The sequence below is a fragment of the Artemia sp. Qi Xiang Cuo genome, chromosome 21 (assembly GCF_049724085.1).
Source record: "Artemia sp. Qi Xiang Cuo chromosome 21, ASM4972408v1, whole genome shotgun sequence".
Classification (NCBI taxonomy): domain Eukaryota; kingdom Metazoa; phylum Arthropoda; class Branchiopoda; order Anostraca; family Artemiidae; genus Artemia; species Artemia sp. Qi Xiang Cuo.
In genome coordinates this window covers 25,645,014-25,670,722 of record NC_142814.1, presented here as the reverse complement: position 1 = coordinate 25,670,722, position 25,709 = coordinate 25,645,014, and the positions used below count along the sequence as shown (strand labels likewise).

The 25,709-nt window shown below is 36.8% G+C and overlaps 1 protein-coding gene across 2 annotated transcripts in view; it reads right to left on the bottom strand.

The window, feature by feature from the left end:
- B4 (imaginal disc development protein B4) overlaps positions 1 to 25,709 on the bottom strand; it is a 95,607-nt gene that overhangs the window by 17,563 nt on the left and 52,335 nt on the right. For both annotated transcript variants that reach the window (XM_089106752.1, XM_089106751.1), the window contains exons 4-5: positions 15,213 to 15,376; positions 1,438 to 1,609 (exon numbers count right to left, since the gene is read on the bottom strand). In XM_089106752.1, coding sequence (XP_088962878.1) covers positions 1,438 to 1,609; positions 15,213 to 15,376 — 336 coding nt within the window. The remainder of the gene's footprint in view (positions 1 to 1,437; positions 1,610 to 15,212; positions 15,377 to 25,709) is intronic.

Below are 25,709 nucleotides of genomic sequence, written 5' to 3'. Positions count from 1 at the left end.
GAGGTAACAAACTTTCTTAACATAAAGATAATTTTTGTTTTATACATCCTACATACCTCGCTCAGAAACGACCTAAAAAAATAGAGCGGATCTAAAATAGCCACTAAAATTATGTCCAGTATCCAGTTTTTGGTTTCTTAAGATCCTTTTTTTATTTTTAGTGTCTACCCAATAACCTCAATTATGGAGAGAATCAAATGAGAATTACTGCAGGTCATTAGCTTCAAAGAAGTTTTATAAAATTTGTTATTTGTAACTACTTGAATTCTGCTCAGAAATAATCTGTAAGGCCAAGTTCAGTCTCAAGCACGAGTTCGATGCACTTATCTATGAAGGAACTTGGCTTGTTGCACGATTTTTTGAAGAGGTATTTGTCTCCATTTTCAAGATTGAAATTAAAACTGAGGCCGACTTGCTAGCAATCATGGGCATATGTCACCACGGAATATCGTGTCTTTTTTTTTTTTTTTTTTTTTTTTTTATGGAGCCTGATTTCTTAGATTTTAAGGGACCCTGAAATTTTTTTCTCGTATTTCGGTTTAATACCGCTTTTGTGATCACTGCTGTCAATTTTGCTGCTGCTATTTTGAGCGAATTTTGCATTTTATTCTACTATTTTTTCTGTTTATTTTAGGCTAGATCACAAGTTCTATTGAACGCTGAACTAGAGATGAATTGGAATTAATAATAACCACGAACCTTAAGAATTCAAAACGTACACGTTTAAGTACGTTAAATTTAGAAGAGTTAATAAATTGATAATTTACGTCAGAAGACAATAAAGTTGTTCGAAAAACGTTCTTCCTCATTACTTTGTTTCTATAAGGCTGTTTTAACATGACAACATGGTCTGGGCGAAAGCTCGGCTTTTTGGGGAGCCTGTCTATCATTCAAAAAGGACTGTAACTTCAAATATTTTATCACATAAAAGAAAAAAGAAAATATATATTTGAACAAATTAAGAAAAAAGGACGAAAATAAAATTAAAAAGCGCCCTTAACAAAGGAAAATTGGAATAATCTGAAGATAATTATTTGTCTTCAGATAGAAACTTTTTTAACCACTATGTATACATAGGCCTAAGGCAAAATGAAAACAAAAATAAATTGACAAGTCTTAAAACTTAACAGAGGCAAAACTCAGGGGCTAAAACAGATAAAATTTAAAAAAAAAAGCACTTTTGAGATATGAGTACAATAAGGTTATGTACAGAATAAGAAATTGTTAGTTGGGACGGTTACCAACGAGACTGCAAGGTAGCATTAATTGGTACCTTGTGATAGGGATGCTGAAAGGCTGAGTTAAATTTCTGAATTTAGCTCAGAATCAGCCTTCCATTTCACCTCCATTTCTTGGTATCTCGCACGCGCTGTAGGGCAAACCCATTACCTTATTCCGGTCTTAAAATGCGGTTCAACTGATTTATAACAAACATACCAGTAAAATTTGGTGGCTTGTTTGGTAGTGGACCTGATACCAGACGGACATCAAGAGGGAGACTAAACGTCGACAGCAGCTGCTTAAGAGAATATACAAGACTTTCTGACTTAGAATTTTTGTTTGCTACTGTATAAAAATGTCCTTGAGAGCTCATTGGCACAAATACTACCTGGAATATAAATCCATTTTTATCTATCAGTCCTATAAGCTTGTATAAATGAAAGTACAAAATTAAAGGAATAGGTGATTAGAACACTCTCTCTCAGACTGTCTGTGTTTTGAAAAATCAAAAGAAAAATACAGGTGAATTATGCCAAATTGCTGGAAATTACGCCGAAATTAATAAAAATCTTCCGAACCGGAGGGTGGAGGGGAGCGGGTCCCCCAACTCGTATGTGTCTGTCAATACATTTAATAAGTTTTGGTTAAAATAACTTAATTTGGTTTTAACGTAATTTGTATACTTAAAATCAGCATGAAACGCAGATTCTGTTGATACGTATATTGTAATGAAAATTTTGATAAGTATAGTTTTGGTTGGTATTGATAAGGTCTCACACCTTACTAGCATTTTCTTACTATACACTGTTTGATCGGGCGTTTCCTTAAATGTGAGGAAAGCTGTCACTCGTCCTCCTGCCTCCCCTCATTGATTACGCTTAATTTTAAATATTGAAGTAATATTCCAGTTAGCAGCCTAAGACATCAAACTTTTAAAAAGGTCTGAAAAATCATAAATTAGTTTCAGAGCCATCCTTATCACATTTTCAAAGGTAGTTCTTTGAGCAGTTTTTTTTTCAAGTCTGCCTCTTCCCAATCCCCTCTGTAGGTAAACGTTAAAATGTAATACCTTGGTTATATATTTACGGAAAGAAAGGTGTGCTCTCAAGCCAAAGGCCAAAGATTTCTGGCTTAATCCAACAATACACCCGAGAATTAAGGTAGGTCAGAGAAAAATTTCCCCTAATTCCCACCCGCTTTCCGTATTTATCTGGAATACTTGTTACTCAAACTTAGGAAGTTTGTGCCTTAAAATCGATTTTTGAGGGCTCAGGTCCTTGTGTGCCACCTTTTGACAGAATGGACCTGTGACCCTCGCCACTAGTAGCTAGTGCAGAACTATACACCACTATGCACAAATTTATGAGGTTTTAAATTATCAACCCAGTCCAACAAAACCTACTTATATAATTGACTTTCTCTGTAGCTTTTGAGAAAACCTGTTTATGTTTATACATTAATTAAAAAAAAAGTTTTTCAACTGAAAGTAAAGAGCAACAATAAAATTTAAAACGAACAGGAGTTATTCCGTATTTGAGGGAGGCAGCTCCTTCCTCAACCCTCGCCTTACGCAAAAGTCTTAAAGTTGTTTAAAAATGCTTCTGTTCAAATTCACCGGCCTTACTGTTTCAGGAGTTGTTCTTAAAGAAATGTGACAAAAAGTAAAACTTTAGTGTAAAGAGCGAGAAATGAGGAAGGGGTAGCCCTCCTTGTAAACAGAATCATTTCTGTTCGTTTTAAGCTTTAATGCTGCTCCTTACTTTCAGTTGAAATCCCTCTCTCCCATGTAAAGTTTCGCAGGAGAATTCCGCCAAGAAACTTTCCTCTTCACGAATAATTCCCTATGGAAAATCCCCCCCCAAAAAAAATATTCGTATATTTCACAATAACAAATACTAGCCAATATGTAAACAGCAGGCAAATTGTATAGTTTAAAACCCTTTCCCCAGGGATTGGAGGGAGGGTCATGTCATCCCTAAGGGAAATTTATTGGACCTTTCGACTCTGCTCAACCAAATCGCTATCTAAAAATTTTGACCAGATGTTATTTGGAAAAAGGGCTTAGGAGGGGGGCTAGTTGTCCTCTAAGCTTTTCGGTCGCTTAAAAAGGACACTAGAACTTTTAATTTCAGTTCGAACGAGCCCCTCCTGATCTGTTAGGGCCAGTAGTTCGATACAATAACCCCTTGAAAAAAAAACACGTCTGGTGATCTTTCTTCTGGCGAAAAATGCAAAATTTCACATTTTTGTCGATAGCAACTTGAAACACCTACAGTGGTGTTCTCTGATATGCTGATTCTGATGGTGTGATTTTCATTAAAATCCCTTGACTTTTATTTGGGGGGGGGGGAAGGTCCCTCTTTTTCAAAAATAAGGCATATTTTTTCAGGCTCTTAGATTTTGATAGAATAACATTAAACTTAATGAATTTTATATATGTGGAATCAGAATAAAAACCAAATTTGTTTTATTTATTGATTGTTATCAAAATTCTTTTTTTAGAGTTTCCGACACTATTGGGCCGATTCGCTCCAAGTTTACAGTTCGTTACCACGAACTGTTTGATAAATACACCAAAACCAAAGGTATAAAATCAATTAACAAGCCCAGCCAGCACAGTTAGCAGGTTATATTATCAAATAGCCATTTATTCACATTCAAGGTTTCGAACTAAAAACTTGAAATTTTTTTCTAGAAATATTGGAAATATATTCAATTTTTTCGGTCAAAAGTTGCATTTTAGTAGTGTAAAATTAATTTTTTACTATAGTGCACGTGGAATGAACAAAGAATTCGATTGCAGGCGGAAAGGGAGATTTTTTCTCTTCGTAAACGAGTTTTCCCAAGCCCTGAGTTTCGACAACTTTGTCCTTTTAATCTTGGGGATGAAATTTTAGTTTCCAGAGAACTTCTTTGGGTGGGGGTGGGGTCAAGGCAACTTCAAAATTCTTATGCTACATGAAAACTTTTATTCTTGCAGTGAAATGCGCAGTGGAGGCCCAAAATCTCAAAATATTGCCGATTTTTTTTGTCATGACCTTGCCCTCTCCTCAAACTAAATTCCCGTGTGTCTCAAATCTATTACTAATCCCAATTATATCTCTGTTTGGTTTGTCCTAACAATAAATTATAACTTTCCATGAGAAATAAAATCATTTCGAATCCAACTTAGTTTACACTTAAATAGCCAGTCTCGGGGATACTTTACAAAAAGAAGGGTGTTCAATTATCCACAAAATCATTTTTGCAATGCTAAGATATTATTATTTTAGAATTTTTAAATTAGTTTCTAATAGCTTTCATCCGTTTATTTATTCCTAGCAATAAAGCATATTGAATTTTGTCTTTCGGGAGAGGAGGGATGGGAGAGGAGGAAATCTACCACTACGTGGCAATACGACATCTGAGACTGGGAGTCTAAACTGGTAAACTTTAGACAATTCTAAATCATAAACTGGCTACAACCGACTATCTCTGAATTTTCATTGGACAGCCTTTTGGCCATCATTAGGCAAAAATTCAGGTGATACGGCACATACTGGCATAATCGCAACTTTTCAGTGACAGGATCTCTTTTGGTATTGGAAAATTACGTTAGAATTATCAATTTACGTTCTCCGGTCACGATCTCTTTTGTTTTCTTTTTATTCCTCTTACTTTATGACCGGTATTTCGACACGATTACCCCTGAAAAATAAACAAAAACTAAACACGCAACGTAACCATCCTTCAGAAAAAAAAACACAAAATTTCGGATGTCTGTAGAAAGCGGCTTGAGCCCCATTTTGCAGAATGCAATGATATACTGAATTTGTTGGTTTAATTTTAATCTTTTTGTCGTTTAAATTTAATTTTATAGTGTTTTCCTCCCTTTTCTAAAATTATCCAGATTTTTACATCAACTTTTGACGGTAACTTCGTCACTATGAACTGTTTGATTCTTATAAAAGGGTGAGTCCCATATCTCAAAATTTATCACTATTGTCTCGTAAGGACTACTCTACGCTTATAGGGAACGACTGTGCGCAGTTCAAGGAAAACAGAGAAACAGAACCCCTTTTGCGGAAACGCATCAGTTTCAGATAATCTACTCATTTTATTTTTGAATTACTAATAAATAACTTGTACGTTTTCAATTTCTTAAATTCATTCCAAATCAATGTGAAAGTTGAAACTGGCTACAACACTATTGATGACATGTCGGGGCAGAAATGGGCGTAATTAAGGGTTTGGAGGGAGGAAGTAGCAAGTTATTTCTTAAGGGAAAAGAAACTGCAGAAACAGTCTCTTTTTGCCCTGTTTCTGATATAAGAAAAATCTGTTTCTTTCATCTCTGTCTGTAACCTCCTCTCCTAACTCCGCCTTTGGGGAACAGAGCTACGGAAGAGCCGAATTAGACGGCTCACCTGGCGTTTTTAAGAAGTGTACCCTTGCTTCAGGTAAAGAGACGCCGCTTTTTGAGTGCCACAAATAAACCAAACTATAACAGTTAAACGTTATTGTAATGTAAATAAATCTTAATTCGCACATTAAGAATAACCTGTTTTTGTTCAATTGCAATACTGATGAAACAATTTAATCGTTTTTTTTTTCTTACAAGATTCTGCACAATTTATTACAAGTCGTGAGTCGTGAGACAAAGCTAACACCCATCTCAGGCTTCATCCAAATCAAGTTTAACCAGTCATTGACTTCGATCGTAACGTAGATAACTTTTTTAATGTATACGAGCTGGTTTCTATAAAAATAATAAAAAAATGTATCCCTGATGAAAGCCAAGAGTGAAGTTGCAACCACTTCAAACGAACGAAAATTACCATGTCGCAGTTTATTAGACAAGCCGGCTCGTGATATTTCTCTAAATTGTAAGAATTCTGAAAAACTAGTGCTTTACTGAAAACACAAAACCGACGTAATTAGAAACATATATAGAAGGTATTATAAACGGAAAAATCTTGAAAGTACCAAGGACACTGAAAATATTATATGAGTCTTTAAATTGGTCAAATGGAAACTTACACAGCCAAATACATCTTTAAAAAACATTTAAACTCGTAAACTTAATTTACATTGAAAATGATCTCCATATGCAGTTATGTAGTTTTACGACCAGCGGGCACGAAAGTATGAAAATAAGGTACTATTTAAAAAGTCAGCAGACAATGAATGAAAAAAATAAATTATCATGAAGCTGTTGAAACCGTAACTTTCTTGATTGCTATAGCAAAACAAAAGCACACCATAAATCTAAGCTGTGCATTAATATGGATATTTTCAAAATTAGTCAAGATTAAACCCTTGAAATTATTAGTTAATCGATTTACCTACAAAAGCATCTTTTTAGAAAGACTAATTAGGCTATCCTATTCAGTTATATTGATCCCTTTGGTTGACTATTGAAAGATCAGTAGAATCCTTATTTTCTTCTGATTAAAAAAATGTCGCTTTTATTACTTAATTTTTACATTTTGTCATTGACTATATTTGTCCAACAGCCCTGTTGTGCATAACAGTTGCATCACCCTATAAATTGTTGTCTTGCTCGGCAATCACCTGTAGATAAATTGGGTATTACAGCCATTTGGTTAAGCTTCTTTGTAAATAATAAAAAAAATGTTTCCGCTTGTATGTGGCACTTTATGATGGCCTTTTTAGGTTAAATTTATAAAAAGCACGTAAATATAACAACTAGCTTTCAAATAAGTCCTTAAATGGCTCTCCATAATATCTCAGTGCCCCACTAGCGCCAGAGAAAAAAGCAGAAAGATGAAACAAATAAAGAAAACCACATCAGTGCTTCCTATGCAAAAAGTAATTTTCCTTGTTGTTCAGGCTGGGGGGGGGGGGCTGTAATTGTTTTGCGAGAGAATTTAGAATATGGTGATTCCAATGGTGCACTTTTCATTTCGATCCAATGATTGGTTTCAGGTTATTTTCAGGTTATTTTTCAATATATCTGAATTTTATGGCCTGAAGACGATTGATAAATTTAAAGCCGGGCTTCACGAGCAGGATTTCCCGAATCTAAGATTGCAGACCATTGTTTGACGTCTTGGATACACCGCATCTGGAATATGAAGCCTATCCAGTAGTAGGCTACATCAAAATAATAAAAAGGATCTTTGAACTTATAGGTTTCCGGAAATTTCAATCACACTATGAAAACGAAAGAAATGAGGAAAAGTGATAAAAAAAAGAAGAAAAAGGGAAAAAAGATTGTGGAAATCGTATTGATTATCCTCCTATAGTAAAAATCGATGCTTGATGGTGCGCTTGTGGCGGTACCCGCACGCGCACCATTTAGTAAAAGCAGATGCGATTTAGTAAATTTTTCCTCTCAGATTTAGTAAATTCTTCCAGGCCAGGGTGGCAACCCTGCATGAGATTGCAAAGAAATGGTCCGAAATATAGATATCGATATATCGAAAGTTAAAATATCGATATATCGATTTATCAAAATATCGCCCAACACAACACTAGACAGTTGTTTTTGCCAAAACGCATTCTTAAACTTTCCGTTACTATGGGTCGTGGTTCACTCTTTAATAGGTTACAGCAACTACCGCAACCATGATAACAGATTTTTCTCTTTTATTCAGACTTAATATATGATTACAACAACACGTAAACAAGAATCTATCAAACAGTTCGTGGTAACGAACTGTAAGTAAGGAGCGACCCGGCTCAATGGTAACCGAAACTCTCGAAAACGGGTTTTTGACACCAATCGATACATCAAAAGAATCAGATTTTAATGCTGAATTCAAATATATAAATTTCATCAAGTTTAATCCTACCCATCAAAAGTTACGCGCCTGATAAAATTTGGCTGATTTTCGAAAAAAGGCGAAAAAGATCTTCTAAAAGTTATAGAATCTTGATGAAAATCACACCATCAAATTCAGCGTATCCGAAAACCCTACTGTAGACGTTTCAAGCTCCCATCTATAAAAATCTGTAATTTTGCATTTTTTGCCAAAAGAAAGACCAAGGGTGCGTGTTTATTTGTTTGTTTTTTTTTTTCCAGGGGTGATCGTATCGACCCATTGGTCCTAGAATATCGTGGGAGGAATCATTGGAACGTAAATTAAAAGTTCTAGTGCCCTTTTTAAGAGACCCAAAAATGGAGGGCAACTAGGCCCCCTCCCACGCTCATTTTTTTTCCTAAAGTCACCTGATCAAAATTTTGAGATAGCCATTTTGTTCAGCATGGTTGAAAATATGATAAGTATGTCCTTTAGGATGACGTATTCCCCCGAAGTCCCCGTGGGGAGGGCTGAAAGTTATGAACTTTACCCAATGTTAACATATAGTATTGGTTATTAGGAAGCATACAGACGTTTTCAAAGGGGATTTTTTCTGGTAGTAGGGGGGGGGGGTGGTTGGGTCGGGGGTTATTTGGGAAGATCTTTCCATGAAGGAAGTTTTCATGGGGGACGGGATATTGCTATGAAGGGGGTGCCGGATTTCCCAGCATTATTTAAAAAAAAGATCAGAAATTAAATATAAAAAATCAAGTTTTCCAACTGAAAATAAGGAGTAACATCAAAACTTAAAACGAACAGAAAATGTTACGTGTATGATTGTGTTCACCCCCTAGTCAATACCTCGCTCTTTAAGCGAACGATTTTTTAGTACTTTCATAAGAGCTATTTATTCTAAATAACGGCCTTTGTGATTAAGGGGTCATTTTTAAAGAATTAGAGCAAAATTCGAACTTTAGCTTAAAGAGCGAGGTATTGACTAGGTGACGAGCCCCCTAATATACGTATTAAAAATATATGAATACAGAAGATCGTTACGTAAGTTAATACGTAAGTTAAGTATATTTATTACTAATAAAAACGTTCGTAAATAAAATTTAATAAGTCTCTAGGAAGCCAGTACACGGAATAAAAATAAAATGAATATGCAATTTTTTTTAATTATTTATTTACGATGAGCTAAAATCGAAGTGTGTATCAATTCAAAACGTTCAAGAATTAAATAAAAAAACAAGTTTTTTTTGCTGAAAGTAAGGAACAACGTTAAAACTTAAAACGAACAGAAATTATTCCGTATATGAAAGGGGCTGTCCTCTCTTAAACGCCTCACTCTTTAAGCTAAAGTTTTTTATTGTTAAAAAAAATAAAGTTGTGAGAAAGTCAAACTGTAGCATAAAGACTTATACATCGTGGAGGGGAAAGCCCCATTCGTATTCAGAATAATATTTGTTCGTTGTAAGTTTTAACGTTGTGTCTTACTTTCAGTTAAAAAAAACTTGTTTTTTTTTATTTAATTTAAGGTGAGAACTTATTTCGGGGATGGAAGTGTTTGATGGGTAGCCAAATCGCCACTGTGCCCTTTCTTGTCCCACACACTGCTTCACCATTCTCCCCCATAGTATCAGATCAAAGCTACAAGATAGGCATTTTGCTTAGAATAGTTTGAATAATTGAAAGGCCCAATAAATATACCTCTGTTTAAGCTACCTGCAGTAACAAAATAATTATTACGGTACTTCATTCTTAGCAGAAAGACTTCAATCGAAGCTCCCATTTATCCTCATTTTAATTTGTGACGCATGTGACCCACGCAGCCCCAGGGCCAAGAGCCCTAAATTAAGCAAATTGTCGCTTATCCAGGGATTAGTTCTATTAGAGTCATCACTGTAGCGCTGCCTAAGTAAAGAGCAACATGCCTTCCTTGCACTGACAGTTTTTTTTTCCTCAGCCGCTCTGTACATAAAAGGTGGTTGTAGAAACTTGGGAGGAGGCTAATTCAAAAGGACATTGAAAGTTCTAGCACGCCTTTTAAAAAGTTGAAGGTCATTGGAGGGCAACCAGCCCCACTAAACGTCCTTATTTCAGCCCACCCTCCTTCTCGTAATCCCCAAGTCACCTGATCAAAATTTTGAGATAACAGATATGCCTCCGGGATGAGATGACCCTCGCAGCGCCTGAACCAAGGGCTACAATTAATGTCAATTGTTTACAAATAGACTTATAGTGGAAGGGGACATGTTTGATCTGACGTGCCCAGGGACTAGAAACTTTCAGTGATTATTTTCTGAGTAAGACACATCGCAGATAGATCTAATCACTATACATTAGACATAATTCGGTACTGTTGTACTCAACGGACTCTTTTATCTAGTGTATATGGAACGTCAAACTGGAGACGCGACAAAAAACCCGTTTTTTACGGGATTGTTCAAGTCACCGCTGTAGAGAAATACAATGTATAGCGTGGTTTTAATTGCGTATAAGATATTAAAAATGTTGTTTTTGGGTTTTTTTTTGGGGGGGGGGGGATGGTACCTAGGTTAGGTTACGTATTTAATATATGCTATGCTTTGCCACACACCCCGCCCCTCCCCCCCCTTAATTTGCAAATATATAGCCCAAATTTGTTTCTAAACTATTATATATTCATCCTATTTTATTTTATTTCATTAGCATTAACCAGACTAGCACTATATAGAAGAGTCCGTTTAGTACAACAGTACCCATAATTCACTTCAAACTTCTGCAATAAATACTTCAACATAATCTCCCCCGTAAGGTTCCATGCCAGGAAAATACAGCTCTTTACCACTCCCCCCCCCCTCCCCAGCATCAACGTCCTGCTCTTTACCTGAAAATTTACATACATGACACAATTTTTTGAATTTAAAATGTACTTAAAGATTCGTGTTGGATATTTCAGCACAGCAATTTTACTAATACCCACCAGCTTGACGAATCGAAAGGGCTTTTATTCCCAGAGTATTTCCTTCAAAGGGTCACGCACTAGATCTCTTTGCGTACATTACACGCACAGATGCAGGATTGGAGGCATACATGTAAAGATAGGAAGCCCAGAGGACGGACACTGGGATTGGAGCTTGGGGACTGGTAGAGGTACGACCAATGGCAAGTTAGAGGCGTAAATTTGTGCACACATCGTAGACAATGTGCTAACCATTGATTTCTTTCTCTTGTAACTCGAAAATCAATCTCTTTCTTTGGCCATTAGATAAGACTCAGTGTTCCATTTGGATAGGCACAATTAATCTAGTTAATTGCCTGGAAATGTCCATTCTCGATATGGCAAGTATACAAACAGCTTTTTATTAAATTGAAATAACAAAAAAAAAAAAAAAACAGTTTTTTTTTTTTAATGAAAGTAAAGACCGTCACTAAATCTTAAAAGTAACAGAAGTTATTTCGTATATGAAGAAGGATGCCCCTCTTCAACCCTTCGATCTTTACACTAAAGTTTTATACTGTTATGCAGAAAGTATTTATGAGCGTATTTCTTATTGGGCAGTCGTTCTTCAACCGTTGGGGACGAAAATTCAAGATTTAGCGTACAGAGCGGGGGGCTGAGAAGGTGGCAGATTACACGGAAGCTCGCTAAAGTTATAGACATACACACATGTATACTGCGTGCCAGTATTGCCTTTGATACTGGGGGGGGGGGCTAAACAAATACCCTTTCAATAGCTCTCATAATTATTGAACTACAACATTTTGGCCCTATTGCGCCAAAATTACTGCTTTATTGGCTAAAATGCTAGAATACGGCAATATCCTGTGGCATGATCTCTTGTTTTACCCAAAAATAGCATTAGATCGATAAATGCCCATTCAAATGAACCCGCTTTTAATAATCCAAGACTACTGGCCATGGATGGTTACATGCCTGAATATCCTTCTCAGAGAAACAACAAACTTGCATATTTTATCCCCAGTTGCTTCAGAGTTCTATAAAGGGTTCTAAGAAATGTTCACTTCAATTCCACAATTTCCTTTTGGGAGAGTTCGCCCCAAAAAGGGGCATGCCTCTTTTTGGGGTGTTCAATTCCTATTTTAAATGATGTGTATTTACGGCTTCGATGAGCAAGTTGAACATTAGTTTAGAATCAGCACTAATAATAGATTTTATGGCTGCATGTATTTTAATCAAAACTTCGTTTTCTAGAGTTTCGGTGTCTATTGACGACAACTGATCAGTTTGTCGCTACTAACCGCTTGATCCAAGGCCTTCGTAAATATAAGAAAGGATTAATAGGCAACTTTTTTTTTCGAATGAGCCTTCTCCCGATTTTCTAGGACCATTGGTTCGATACAATCGCCCATAGGAAAAACAAACAAACAAGGAAACAAATAAACACAACTCGGTAATTATAATTATCTTCGGAAAAAAAAATGCAAAATTTCTATTTTTATACATAGGGGCCTCGCAAGCCTCATAAATTTCGGTGGGTAGCTTAAAATTTAAGGAATATTACATATCTAGCATCCCCATTTAAAAAATCGATTCTTTTGATGTATCTATTTTTATCCTTACTCAAAACTTACTCACAGTTCGCTCCTTACTCACAGTTTGTAACCATATACTGTTTCGCAGCTAAACAAAATAAAACCTCGCAACTAATAACGGTTAACACTATTCCGAGGATTATTGTTGATGGGAATAATGCTCAATTCAGGAGTAGTTGATTAAAAGAATTGGCATTATCATCATCAAGTTATCAGTAGGGGCAATAGTTTGGAACTTTGCTGCAATTTATGGAATTTGATCTATTAATGAGTCTTTTAAACATTTCAAACGGATAACCAAACAATTCACTTTAATTGAACAAGTGAATAGGCAGTGCTTAGTTACCTACGTCTGGCCCTCAGTTGTCTTTTTAGCCTAGTTATTATGCAGTCCAGGAGCTACTGCCTACATATATCTTTGAAAACAATCCTTTTTGCTTGCATAAGTATGTTGATGCTTCGCAAAATTATTATTGCTAATAGTGTTGGTTTATAAACAGCTGCCAAATTAGTGGGCAATTAAAATTTGTACAATTGATACTTTGGAAGTCAAATCAACCCATTGTTTTAAAACTGAAAAATATCTGACAAAACATTGAGGGATATGGTCCCTCCTTCTTTCCAGTAATAGTGCCTATCAATGGTAACAAGCATTCGTTAAGTGTTGGGCTGTTTGCACCGAGAAAATATCAAAATTTCATCTAAAGAGGAGCATAGAAAAAAAATCCTTCTGAAAAGAAATTCTGCATAATTTTTCGTAGTTTCTTCTTTGGGTAAGGGAGAATTCTGGACTGCTTAGAACCACTATCTAATGTAGGCAATTAATAGGGGGGTACGAGGGATTTTTCTTTTTGGGGGGGGGTCTAAACACTAGTAAGAGGGAAATTAAATGAAAGCTATAAGAAATCATAGTCAACACAATAGCATTGATTTAAGTAATTGATGTTACCAGATGTGTGGGATTGCATACTGCAACCATACAAACAAAAATAGAATGATGAAGCTATTTACCATGGGCCAAATGTGATATTTTCACAAAAATTTGCTTGGAAAAACGCACCAATTTGAAAAGCACCCAAATTGCGCAAATACACCCTATATGTCAACACTGTGAGCAATGTGTCTCCCATCTTTTCTTGTGTGTTTTTCGGCCTCTTCGTATGCTGTCGATAGTCGTTGGGGCTTTGAGAGGTCTCATTCGACTGCAAATGGAAAGGTCTAGCACTCGTTCTTAGAAGCAAAATAGATCGAAACGCAGCCTGCCACTCCTTCAAAGCCCCAAGTGACTCCGGGTGTCCATACAGCCTCACATGGTACGAGATTAATATTTCAAGATAGCCATGGTTGAAAGGTCGAAGTAATGTATCATCAGAGGCAGCATGACAAGTGTCATACAGGGACAAACTCCACAAATTGCACAAATAGCCCATTTAAAACAAAGAAACAGTTTAATAGAAGGATGGACATGGTACGATGCATCCAGGGACAAACTCCACAAATAGCCCATTTAAAACAAAGAAACAGTTTAATAGAAGGATGGACATGGTGCGATTTATTGAAATCATTCATGCAAGGGTTTTAATACCTATGACTGGAGGGCCAATTACATGGCCCTTGGGCTAAGGCTTCCTCCACCACCCCACTCTTTTTTCACCAGAAATGGTATTATAAGGGTTTCTGAGCTTGAAAATGACAGACATGAAGGCAATTGTACAACACAGACGTCAAAAATCAGAAAACGTTTCGAACAAAACCCAAACACGGTGGATTATTTTCAAGAACGTACCTTTTTGAAATCCGTAATGCAAGGATTTACAATCTGCGTAACTGGAGGGCTACTTTCCTTGTCTCAGGGGCTGCAGGGGTCACATCATCCGTCAGGCATGTTTATTGGACTTTTCGACAATTTTGAATAGAATAGCCATTTTAAAGTCTTGACCTGATATAATAGAGGTTAGGGGAGCAGGTGAAAAACGAGCAGAGGAGGGGGGCTAGCCGCCCTTCAATTACTTTCGACTTTTCAAATGAACACTAAAACTTTCAATTTCCAATTAAATGATCCCCACCCAAGTTTCTACAACCACGCCTTTCATATGAAGTGGTTTGGGGGAAGAAAAATAGCACATAAAAGCCATATGGCTCTTTTCTAAGGACAATTCTAGAGCATCGCCTCTGATATGAAAGTCTAATTTCAAAACAGAGCAAGAAGATATTAACAAATAGTGTTTGATTAATACCAAAATTGGTATTTAAGGATCTCTGAGGCTGTTGCTTATAGATTTTGGGATAATATTGAAATGTAGCAGTCCAAAACGAATTTGAAGCTACTCCTGCCCCAGCTACTCCCCTTCCCCCATTAATGCTACAACCACGTTTATCTATTAGTAAAAGTTAAAGCCTTTTACTTTTGATAAAAACAGTGATTTTTGTTGAATTGTGGAAAAATAAACGATCAAAAGTCTTTTGACATAGGTATTTTAAATCTCAAATCATGAAATACGTGCATATTTCGCTAGGTGTTCTATAATCGTTTTAGGAAGGCTTCTCAAAAAGCTGTTCGTCTAGTCATGTCAACTCTGCTTTCACGTTTACGTTAACTATGCTAAAGCACCAGGTTTTTTTCAATCGTGGTTTAGATGCAAACAAGATGAATTTTCCTCAAAGTTATAGTTTTTATTGATAAAGAGAAAGAGAGATAAAAGTCACCTCATGAGCTTGCGTGAAGCATTGAGCAAATCTTTTTTCTACAAAGGGCTTGGCTCTGCCTTCCAAAGTAGGCAAAGGTATGCCTCTAACTTCCTGGAAAACTGCCAAAATTCGCAGAGTTTGACCACCCGGTATGGATAATGGAACATATTGGTTTCTTTTACCTAAAAAATAACGACGAAGTAATACGGATATAACTAAATAGCCTGAACATATATAACTAAAAGGGTATACAAATAAATCAATGAAGTTAAGATACATATACATATACTCATTGAGACTTAGCATGGATGGGTATATACGCACAGAGATCTGTTTAAGCAGACACAAGCATTGTTATGCCTATAAGACATGCACAAAAACAAGGAATATCATGTACACAACCAAGTATAGTTAGCAAAGACAAACACCGACAAAACCACATACTCCGCATATATCTAGTTGGTCAAAATTCAACTACTTTCTTATGTGATTCTTATATCCACTTTAGTACTACAGTTTTTGGCGTCAGCCATATTAAAAAAAAACAATTTGCCATTGCCACTAGTTTTTTTTTTTACCTAGTTTCATCACTAGGCTCCATCTAGTTCTATTCATTAGAAGGTTCCATGAAGTATCGTTTAAAGCCACCACATGGTCTTTGGTGATGCCTGAGCGTGTTCTAACACCCTTATTCTGAGTTCTCATAGATCATGCCAAGAGAGTTTTGGAGACACAGCACAAAGTCGGCTAGGATTGCACAAAGCCTCCATTCCAGGGACTTCTTGCTGTCCGGTTCTAAGCCGGCTTAAGCACTTCGGTGTAGACTTGAGAAGATATGCGATCCCCGTCCTGCACTGGTATCCGGGATCATCTGGATCATCGGAACTGGTATCCAGTTCCGATTCGAACTGGACTTATTAGGAGCTCCAGAAACTCCTATTCCAGGGGTAGGAAGCATGAAGTTAGGTGATATAGAATTTGTTTACTCAGGCAGGAAGGATGGGGTACATAGACAGGGAGTAGGGCTCATGATGAATCAGGAAGCTGCTATGTCTTGTTTAGGCTGGGAAGGTATTAATAATAGAATACTAATTGCTCATTTTATGACTGAAAAGTTCGGGGTATCAGTTATAGTAGTATATGCCCCTATAGAACCGACTGACGGAGATACTAGTGACTCAGGTGAATTTTACTTACAGTTGCAGGAGCAAATAGGCAGGGTCCCAGGTAGAAATATGATGTTTTTACTAGGAGATTTTAACACCTAGGTTGGCAGAAATAGGTATAGATGGTATCCTACCCTAGGTAAATTTGGTGTAGGAAAAAAAATAGTAATGGATACAGACTTTTGCAATTTTGTAGGTATAACAATCTAGTTATAACCAATACGATGTTTAGTCATAAAATGGTTCACAAGTTAACATGGTATTCACGTGATGGTAGGACAGCAAACCTTATTGGTTATGTTATAGTAAACCGAAGACTTGCAGGATCAATACAAGATACTAGGGTATATAGGAGTGCTGTTATTGATGTTAAAAGTAAAGATCACCATCTAGTAGTGTCAGAGTTAATTTAAAGCTGAAATTTCGGAAGGGTAACTACCTCCCAGGAAGTTATGATGTTGGTAGACTCCAGGATGAGAACTTGAGAGAAACTTTCCCGGAACAGTTGAATACTAAACTTGAGAGTTTAAAATTTGATAATGTGGAAGATGGTTGACATAATTTTAGAAAAATAATTTGTGAAGTTGCTGAAGGTGCCTTAGGGAAGAAAGCTAGGACTGCAGCTAAGAATATAACTGAAAAAGCTTTATGTTTAATAGAAAGTAGAAAGAACTTGTACAAGAATCATCTGAGTGATAGATCATATGAAAACAAAAGGAATATAAAGAAAGTGGAGAAAGCACTAAAATATGAACTAAGCAGGTGTGAAGTAAGTGGAGGCCATGGATGAAATTATCAAGGGTCTGGAAAATGTAGCTAGGCTGCATAATAGTAATATATTGTTTTGACATGTTAGTAAATTGAGAGGGGGTAGCAAAGCTAGGATTGTCTCAGTTAAAGACATAAACGGGGTCATGATTAGTGATAACGAGAGAGTTAAAGAGAGCTGGGCTGAAAGTTTTAGTAGTTTGCGAAACCTAGATAGAGTTGCAAGAAAAGTTTGTTGTATCACAAAAGTTTGTGATACCTTGGATGGAAGATTTGTTTTGTGAGGAAGAATTAGCGACAGTACTAAAAGGATTAAGAGATAACAAGGCTTCAGGTGCTGATAGGGTGGTAAATGATTTTCTTAAATATGGTGGCTCTGAGGTTAGAAATAAGTTACTGAAGATTATGAATATGATTTTTGAAAAAGGGGAAGTACCTAACGATTTTAGGAAAACCTTAATTAAGCCACTAGTTGAGCCAGAGGAAATTATAGGACTTAAATCAAAATTAAGGCATAACGGTACTTGTCTATTATATAAAACACACTCGAGAAGTGAAGTTTGATGACAATAAAATATGATGAAAATAGAATACTTTATTAGCAAAATTGTGACGGTCGTTTGTGGATTATTAAATTGAGAGTTTTGGCATTGGCTGACCGTCTTAAAGACAAAGAAAAGTTAATTGACCTTGACCTAGATGCTTTTAGTTCATTATTAACGTGATTCTTGAGGACACCGGTTAGTTTGCTTTGACTAGTGCAAAAAAAGCCACTTTATAAGAAAGATGATAAAAGTGAGTATGGTAATTATCGAGGCATTAGTCTTGTATCTGTAGATAGTGAATTACTTAGTAATATGATCCTTTTTAGACTGAGAGATGCCGTAGACTAAGTTTTAAGAGAAGAACAGTGGGGTTTTAGAAAAGGTAGAGGATGTGTCGACCATATTTTCACTCTTAGATTAAAAATTGAGAAGTGCCTGATTTGTCAAACACCTTTGGTCCTTAGTTTTATCGATTATAAGCATGTAAAGGAGTGGAAGAGCTTTAGTAAAGGTTTTATCCTTGTATGGTATACCAGACAAATACATTAAAGTGAGTAGTGCTATGTGCGAGAGTAACACTGCTGCGGTTAAGGTAGGAAATGAGGTTAGCAGCTGGTTTTGTATTAAATCAGGAGTTAAGCAGGATTGTGTTCTATCTCCCTTTATATGGATTATTTTGATGGACTTTGTCTTAAGGAGCACAAGGAAGGCAAGGGAGACCATGGAATCAAATGGGGAGGAAACAGCGTTCTGGAGTTAGATTAGGCTGACGATTTAACCATCCTAGATGAAAGTGTGAGCAAAATGAATTAAGATTTAGATATTTTGCTAGTACAGGGTGCCACTACGAGTTGAAAAATTTATGTCGGAAAGACAAAATCACTAGGATTAGGAATAAGTGAAGATGAAAAGGTGACGTTGGGTGATGAAAAGGTGACGTTGGGTGATGAAAAGATTGATCATATGGGCAGCTTCACTTACCTTGGTAGTATTATTAGTAAAGATGGTGGGAGCACTGAGGATATTAAAAGTAGAATAGCTAAGGCTCAGGGTTTTTTTTTCACAGCTAAAAAAAAGTTTGGAAGAATGGGAAGATAAGTCTGCAAACTATGATTAGAATATTAGAAGCGACAGTGATGACAGTGGTCAAATATGGCTCTGAAGCATGGGCGCTTCGAAAAGCGGATAAAGATTTGCTATATGTTTTCCAGAGAAATTGCTTAAGGATTGTTCTGGGTACCCGGCTGAGTGACCGTATTTCAAACAATTGGCTGTACGAAAAATGTAGTTCAATACCGCTCTCCAGGGCTATAATGAAAGAAAGATTGAGGTGGCTAGGGCACGTTGTGCGGATGAAGGATGACAGATTGTCGAAGATTGTTCTTTTGGCCAACCGTCTAGGACCAAATGGAAAGCAGGTTGTCCCCGTATTAAACTTGAACTCGGGATGATAGGGTAGGACCTTCGCTAAGGGGCGTAAGTTGCTACGGGGCAGGAGTCTTCTCCCCCCAGACTCCTGTTCTCTCCCCATACTTGAGATTGCCCTCCCAGCTGAAATTTAGTCTCTTCAAAAATCTTGTAAAACTAAGATAAGCCTTTTACTGAATCTGATGCGCGAGTGTTGCGAAAGTGTTATTTTAAGTGCGCGAAGTTTTTGCCTAGGTCCCTCGGTGGTTCAAGGATAGGTACATCGTTAACCGTTTTGGTGTGGTGGAACCGGTTCAGGCCGGGCATAAACAGTTTCAGAAACTGAGTAACGAGGCCTCTACTCAACCGTGGAAGGGTGCAACCTTTTCGGCCAACCGTCTAGGGCTAAACGGAAAGCAGGTTGTCCTCGTATTAAACTTGAACTCGGGATGATAGGGTAGGACCTTCGATCAGGGGCGTAACTTGCTATGGGGCAGGAGTCTTCTCCCCCCAGCTGAAATCTAGTTTCTTCAAAAATCTTGTAAAACTAAGATAAGCCTTTTACTGAATCTGATAGGCGAGTGTTGCGAAAGTGTTATTTTAAGTGCGCGAAGTTTTTGCTTCAGGCCCCTCGATGGTTCAAGAATAGGTTCATCGTTAACCGTTTTGGTGTGGTGGAACTTGTTCAGGCCGGGGATAAAAAGTTTCAGAAACTGAGTAACGAGGCCTCTTCTCAACCGTGGAAGGGTGCACTATTTTAGATTTGGTATTATTCGTAATTTGTGCATATTTTTATGACATATTTGTTTTGTTTTCCTTTCTTTTATTGTACTCCATCGTTTTCTTTTTTTTGTATATAGATGGGTAATAGAGAACATTTGTTCATTCATTCATACTTCAAGCATCCATAGAAGCGGGTCAGTTTTCTTTTGTATATCTTTGCCTTTATGGTGCTATATGGCTCATTTTTCAGTTTTCACTGTTATTTTTACTTAAATTAGGAACATTAGCTCCAACTTCGCCCCTACCCCTAGGATAATGACGAAATCATGTCACTGCCCTTGATAGGGAGATATACAACTTTTTTGTCTTTTTAGTGAATACGATCCTAATAGTATTAAATCTTTAGAATTTTCTTTAGAAATCTTTCGTAAGAAATCGTGAAATGTTGCTAGCAGTGGTTCCACCTTAGGGCTTCTCCCCCCCCACTAAATTGGGGATGTTTGAGGGCTTTTAGGGGGTGAAATTTTCTATTTATGGATTTCTAAGTCTTAGGGATTTTCAAAAGTCTTCTGAATTTTCTTAGGTTTTGGCCAGTGAGAAAAATCATGTGGTTTAGGATCTTTTGCAAAGTAGAATGTCGAATAAGAATCGCGTTATGTTTGAATGATTGTCTATACTCGATAGTAACCTTAATCTGCCGATGAAATGATTGAATTGACCTGGAAGTCAAGAGAAGAGGGATCCAAACTTGATTTCATTTCGATGATGACGTTTACAAATATTCAGAAATGATTGACCCTGTATCAGCTCAGTTACTGTGGCTTGGTTCTGTTGAAGCGTTTTTTCGAAAGTGTGTGAAGGTATCACGGGATGAACACTAAAACCAATCAGGAGTGAAGGAGGCAAAGTTCCACCAATTTTGAAACTTGAAAACATGGATGGAACCATCTACTGACATTTCAAAACACCACCAGAACGGTGTTGTACGGATATCTAAAATTGACAGTAACATTTGGGCTTAATCTTGCTTTTTCCAGCGTTGTTGTTGAAAGGTTCTGTCAACGCGAAAACTTTAAAAGAAAATACTAAAAGGAATTTTGAAAACAAGATACGGTATTACGTGGGCCCAAGAAAGTGCGGCATGCATTTGTGGAGACAAAAGACGGAAGATCTGTCTACGCGAAACCTTTACAAGAAAATGCTAATAGGAATTCTGAAAACAAAATATGGTACTAAGAGGGCCCAAGAAAGTGTCACATACATTTGTGAATACGAAAGACGGAAGATCCGTCTATGCGAAAGCTTTACAAGAAAATGATAAAAGGAATTCTGAAAAGAAAATGCGGTATGACGTGGGCCCACGAAAGTGCCGTATGCATTTGTGGAAACGAAAGACGGAAGATCTGTCAACGCGAAAGCTTTAAAAAGAAAATACTAAAAGGAATCCTGAAAACAAAATATGGTATGAAGTGGGCCCAAGAACGTGCCACATCCATTTGTGGGGACGAGCAGCTACTGCTGCAGATGAAGAGTCATGGCTTCAGCTACCATCGAAAAAAATGGATGAACTTGTTGAAGTTAGTTGAAAAGAATATGGTTATGACTAAAACAGATTCTTTTTATATTATTTTTTGTTCCATGTAACTCGATTATGAGGCAATTACCGGATTGTTCACATTGGTGTGATAAAAATATAACCCGAATTTTCCAAAACTGTCATATAAAATAAACATTAGGGTGGTCCTTATGTATAGGCTATGTCAAAAAAGTATTTTTTGTTTTTCCTACCTCCCACCATACTAAACTATTCTTCTATGATAGAAAAAAAAGTGTCATTTATTTTTAGGATAACTTCATGTTTGGGATATGTTCAAGGCACCCGAATTTTGATTATACCTAAATGTTATAGAAATCGGGAGTATATAAAGAAAATCATTGGTTCAGGGAATATATTTATTCGTTAATTGTGTATTTATTGCGAATTCTAACACAAAACAGGTGTTATATGTTATATAAAAGGATAAGTGAAGGGATTTAGGGTAATATATTAATAATCAATTAGTTGTCTGTGCATTCTCACATAAAATGCTTTGTTTTACTGTAGGTCATGGCGATTTCTACATCCAAACGCAGTAAACAGGAAGTGTACCTGCTTGGTTCAGCTTTGGAATATCTATATGGTTCAAAATTGCCTTCAATTGGTGATGTTCTCAGGCTCTATGCCGTAAAGCTGAAAGTAGCCAAGACTAAACATGAGGCTGCAGTATCAGTAATTAAGGACGTTCAAATGTTCAGGGAGAAAGCCAGAATACCCATGTACCAGAGTAATCATGCAGTTGCCCAGCTTGAAGGTTTAGTGCAGAGATGGGAAGGGTGAAGAAAAACAAAGCAAGAAGGACAGCAACTCAGATAGCCAATGAGGAAGAATTTAAGGAAGCTTTCAATGCTCTCTTTGACGTAGCTCACCAGGAAGCGTTACAGCTCATCAAAATTGAGGAAGACAAACAATTCTTGTTGGCCTAACGGGAAAAAAATGCGAGGGGTTATGGTAGGGGTTGACATGTCACTGACAAAAAAGGAGAAAGTACAGCAAAATAACAACAATACAAACAATATAACAACAGCAACTTGACATAGACAATCTGCATCGAACTGTTTTATTGGAGTCTTCTGATTCAGCTTCTAGTAATGATGATGCAGACATGGAAGTATTACAAAGAATCGGCAGTGAAGCTACCGAACAACCATGTACACCAAAACAAAAAAGTGCAAGAACTAACATTCTAATTCCTGCACTCCTGTCATCTCTAGACCGCACAAAGACAAGTGATAGGCAAGCAGTTAACAACGTTCAGGATTTCAGTATAAGCAAATTATCTATAAGACGTTACCGTCAGAAGCATCGTGTCATATTTTTATCTCAGTTGAAGTTTTATTTCAATCCCCAGAAACCAATGGTTCTCCACTAGGATGGAAAGCTTATGGAAGACCTCACTGGAGATGAAAAAGTTGACCGACTGCCGATAATTGTTTCTGGATCTGGAACAGAACAACTGCTTTGTATCCCAAAGCTAGCTTCAGGTACTGGTAAAGCCATGGTAGATACAATGATGGACAAAGTGTCTGACTTGGGCATTGTAGACAGCATCAAGGCTCTCAGCTTTGATACAACATCAAGCGACACCGGTCGAATGAACAGTGCCTGTATTTTGTTTTAACAGCATCTTGGTAGAAGTGTTCTGCATCTTGCATGATACAGAACACTTCTGCATCATGTTAACTTTTGATGTAGACAAATATGGCAGGGTGGGAGGTTTATAATTCTGAAGTGAAAAAATAAGGACCACCCTAATAAACAGTTTATTTATTTTGATTACCAGATTCACCCGTGACGTACTGACTAAACCAATTAAGCATTTTGATTAGTCATGCATGGTTGAAAGTAGAACTAGAGCCTATTTCTCTTACTGGTCTTGCTGCACCCAATACGCCTTGTTACACCTTACTACACGAATATAAAGCGAATATAAACAAAGTCTAGGTACTGTTTTATTTTTCATCCTTTACGTATTCCTCAAAGTACATCATAAGTCCTAACGTTCAAATTTTTAGTCAGATTTTGACAGACCTGTTGACAGATAACTTATCTTTATGCGGTCCAGATTCAGGAATCAAGCCCTGGAATCTATCAATCAAGACCGAACTTAACATACCAATAATTAAAAAACCTTGTTTTTAACGTCAGAAGAAGATGTTTTGGTACAAGTAACTGGTCTTCAATGACAAAATCAGTCGTTTTTGCTTAACTGTTGTTAAAAGTCTACATAACGAGGCTTTACTAGTGATTTTGAAAGAATTGAAAAATGGGGAAGCAATGGGAATTTAGGTCGGGGAAATGAAAATTCTAGGGTTTTTCCACCAGCCTTTTAGGGATATTGAAAAATAATAAGTGAAAACAATAGTTATTAGGCTCGTCTTGCTCTGAGACGGATGTGTGGTATAACGCATCGGTAGCTTCCAAGACATAGGGAGGGGGGGTAAGCTATTCGCTTGCTCTTTTCTTAACACACTTGCACACCAAATGATAAATTTTTAAAAGCAGACACGAACGTAAATAATTATGTTAATGGATAAACCAGAACTATTCTTTAGGGTGATATTTTATGTTTAAAATCTAAACATTGACAAAGGTATGCACAGGGAAATATAGAATTCAGAACTAAAGAAAATCACTTCTCAAAGTTCATAAGTTGAAAACCAGTGATTTATAATCATTCATCTTTTTTTTTTATGTTTGATCAAATGTCAAAAGCCCTGATAGAGAAGAATATATTCGTATTTGCATTGTATACCTAGCCTATCAAGCTGTGATGGATGGTAATAAAATATAGCATCATAAACAACCCGTAAGTATAGCTAGACGTGACTCCATGTGTTAATTTTTAGCGCTGAGTATTCATTACTATGACCAATTTTACATATGGTCGAGAAATTAGGAACACGCAGGCAATAGTTGCGGTTGGAAAGTAGTCAAAAGCCTGATAAAAAGGGGAAACCTTATAGTTCTCTAAAAAAAGAAACGTTATTACTGCTCAGTTTAATTAGACATGGAGTTTTGTTAACTGGTAATTTAATTTGGTACTTGTGTATTATATCGTACACACTCGAGAAGTGAAGTTAGGTCATTCCTAGTGAAACACACCAAAATATGATGAAAATACAATACTTTAGTAACAAAGTTATAAAAAATACAACAAAGAATTATGGTAGGGGGGGGACACACAGAACGCATTATATTAAATACCTAACCTAGTCCAACCAAAATACCATCTCTATACATCAAATATTTAATAAAAATATACCTAAAATGTAGATTTCAACTAAACCGAAGCTAATTTTCATTCAAATACTGAGACGTATATCCCGGTTGTTGTTTGATCTGTAGATCCAAATTCTTGAGTGTGTACCATATAATACACAAGTGCCTTTAATTTAAAAGAAAGATGTAATTAAAAGCTGCATTAACTAGAAATTCTCTTTAAAAAAAAAATCTAAAACATTTTTTTTCCTCCATGCGATGTCATAGGCCAGGCACATAAGGGGGGTGGAGTTTAGTCCACCCCTTCGGATTTTTTAACTGTGTACAGTTTTCCTTTAATTTTAAGGGGAGGTTTTGAGGGGTCAAGGTGCAAGAATAGGTCTAAAAATTAATGTTAGATAGATTAAATCAATTAAAGTAAGAATTAATGAAGGGGAAGAAGTGATGCTGGGTAACGAGCAGATTGATCAAGTGGATATCTTCACCTATCTGGGTAGTATTAAAAGGAAAAGATCGTAGATGCGGTGAAGATGTTAAAAGTACAATAGCAAAGGCCCTGTTTTTTTTTACAGTCGAAAAAGTTTTGAAGAATACAAAGATAAGTCTGCCAACCAAGATTAGAGTATTGGAAGCTAGGATGATGAGTGTGGTCAAATATGGTTCTGAAACGCGGGCACTCTGGAAGACGGAAGAAAATTTGTTCGACTTTTTACAGAGGAATAGTCTGCGGGTTGTTTTGGGAACATGTTTGACTAACTGTACTTGCAGTATGCTGTTCGAAAAATGCGGTTCTATCCTGTTTTCTAGAACAACAATGAAAGAAAGGTTGAAATGGCTAGGACATGTTTTGTGGATGAAGATGACATATTTCAAAAGATCATCTTTTTGGGCATCCATCTAGGGCCAAACGAAAAACTGGTCGTCCCCGAATGGGGTGGGAAGAAGTCATAAGAAGGGATTTAAAGGACATTGGAACTTCTTGGGAGGGTGTAAAAAGGAAAGCTTTGAATAGATTGGCATGGAGGAGTGCGCATAGCTGTGTTGGCCCAAGGCGGCTTGGTGCTAGAGTGAGTTTTTGCTAGTAGTA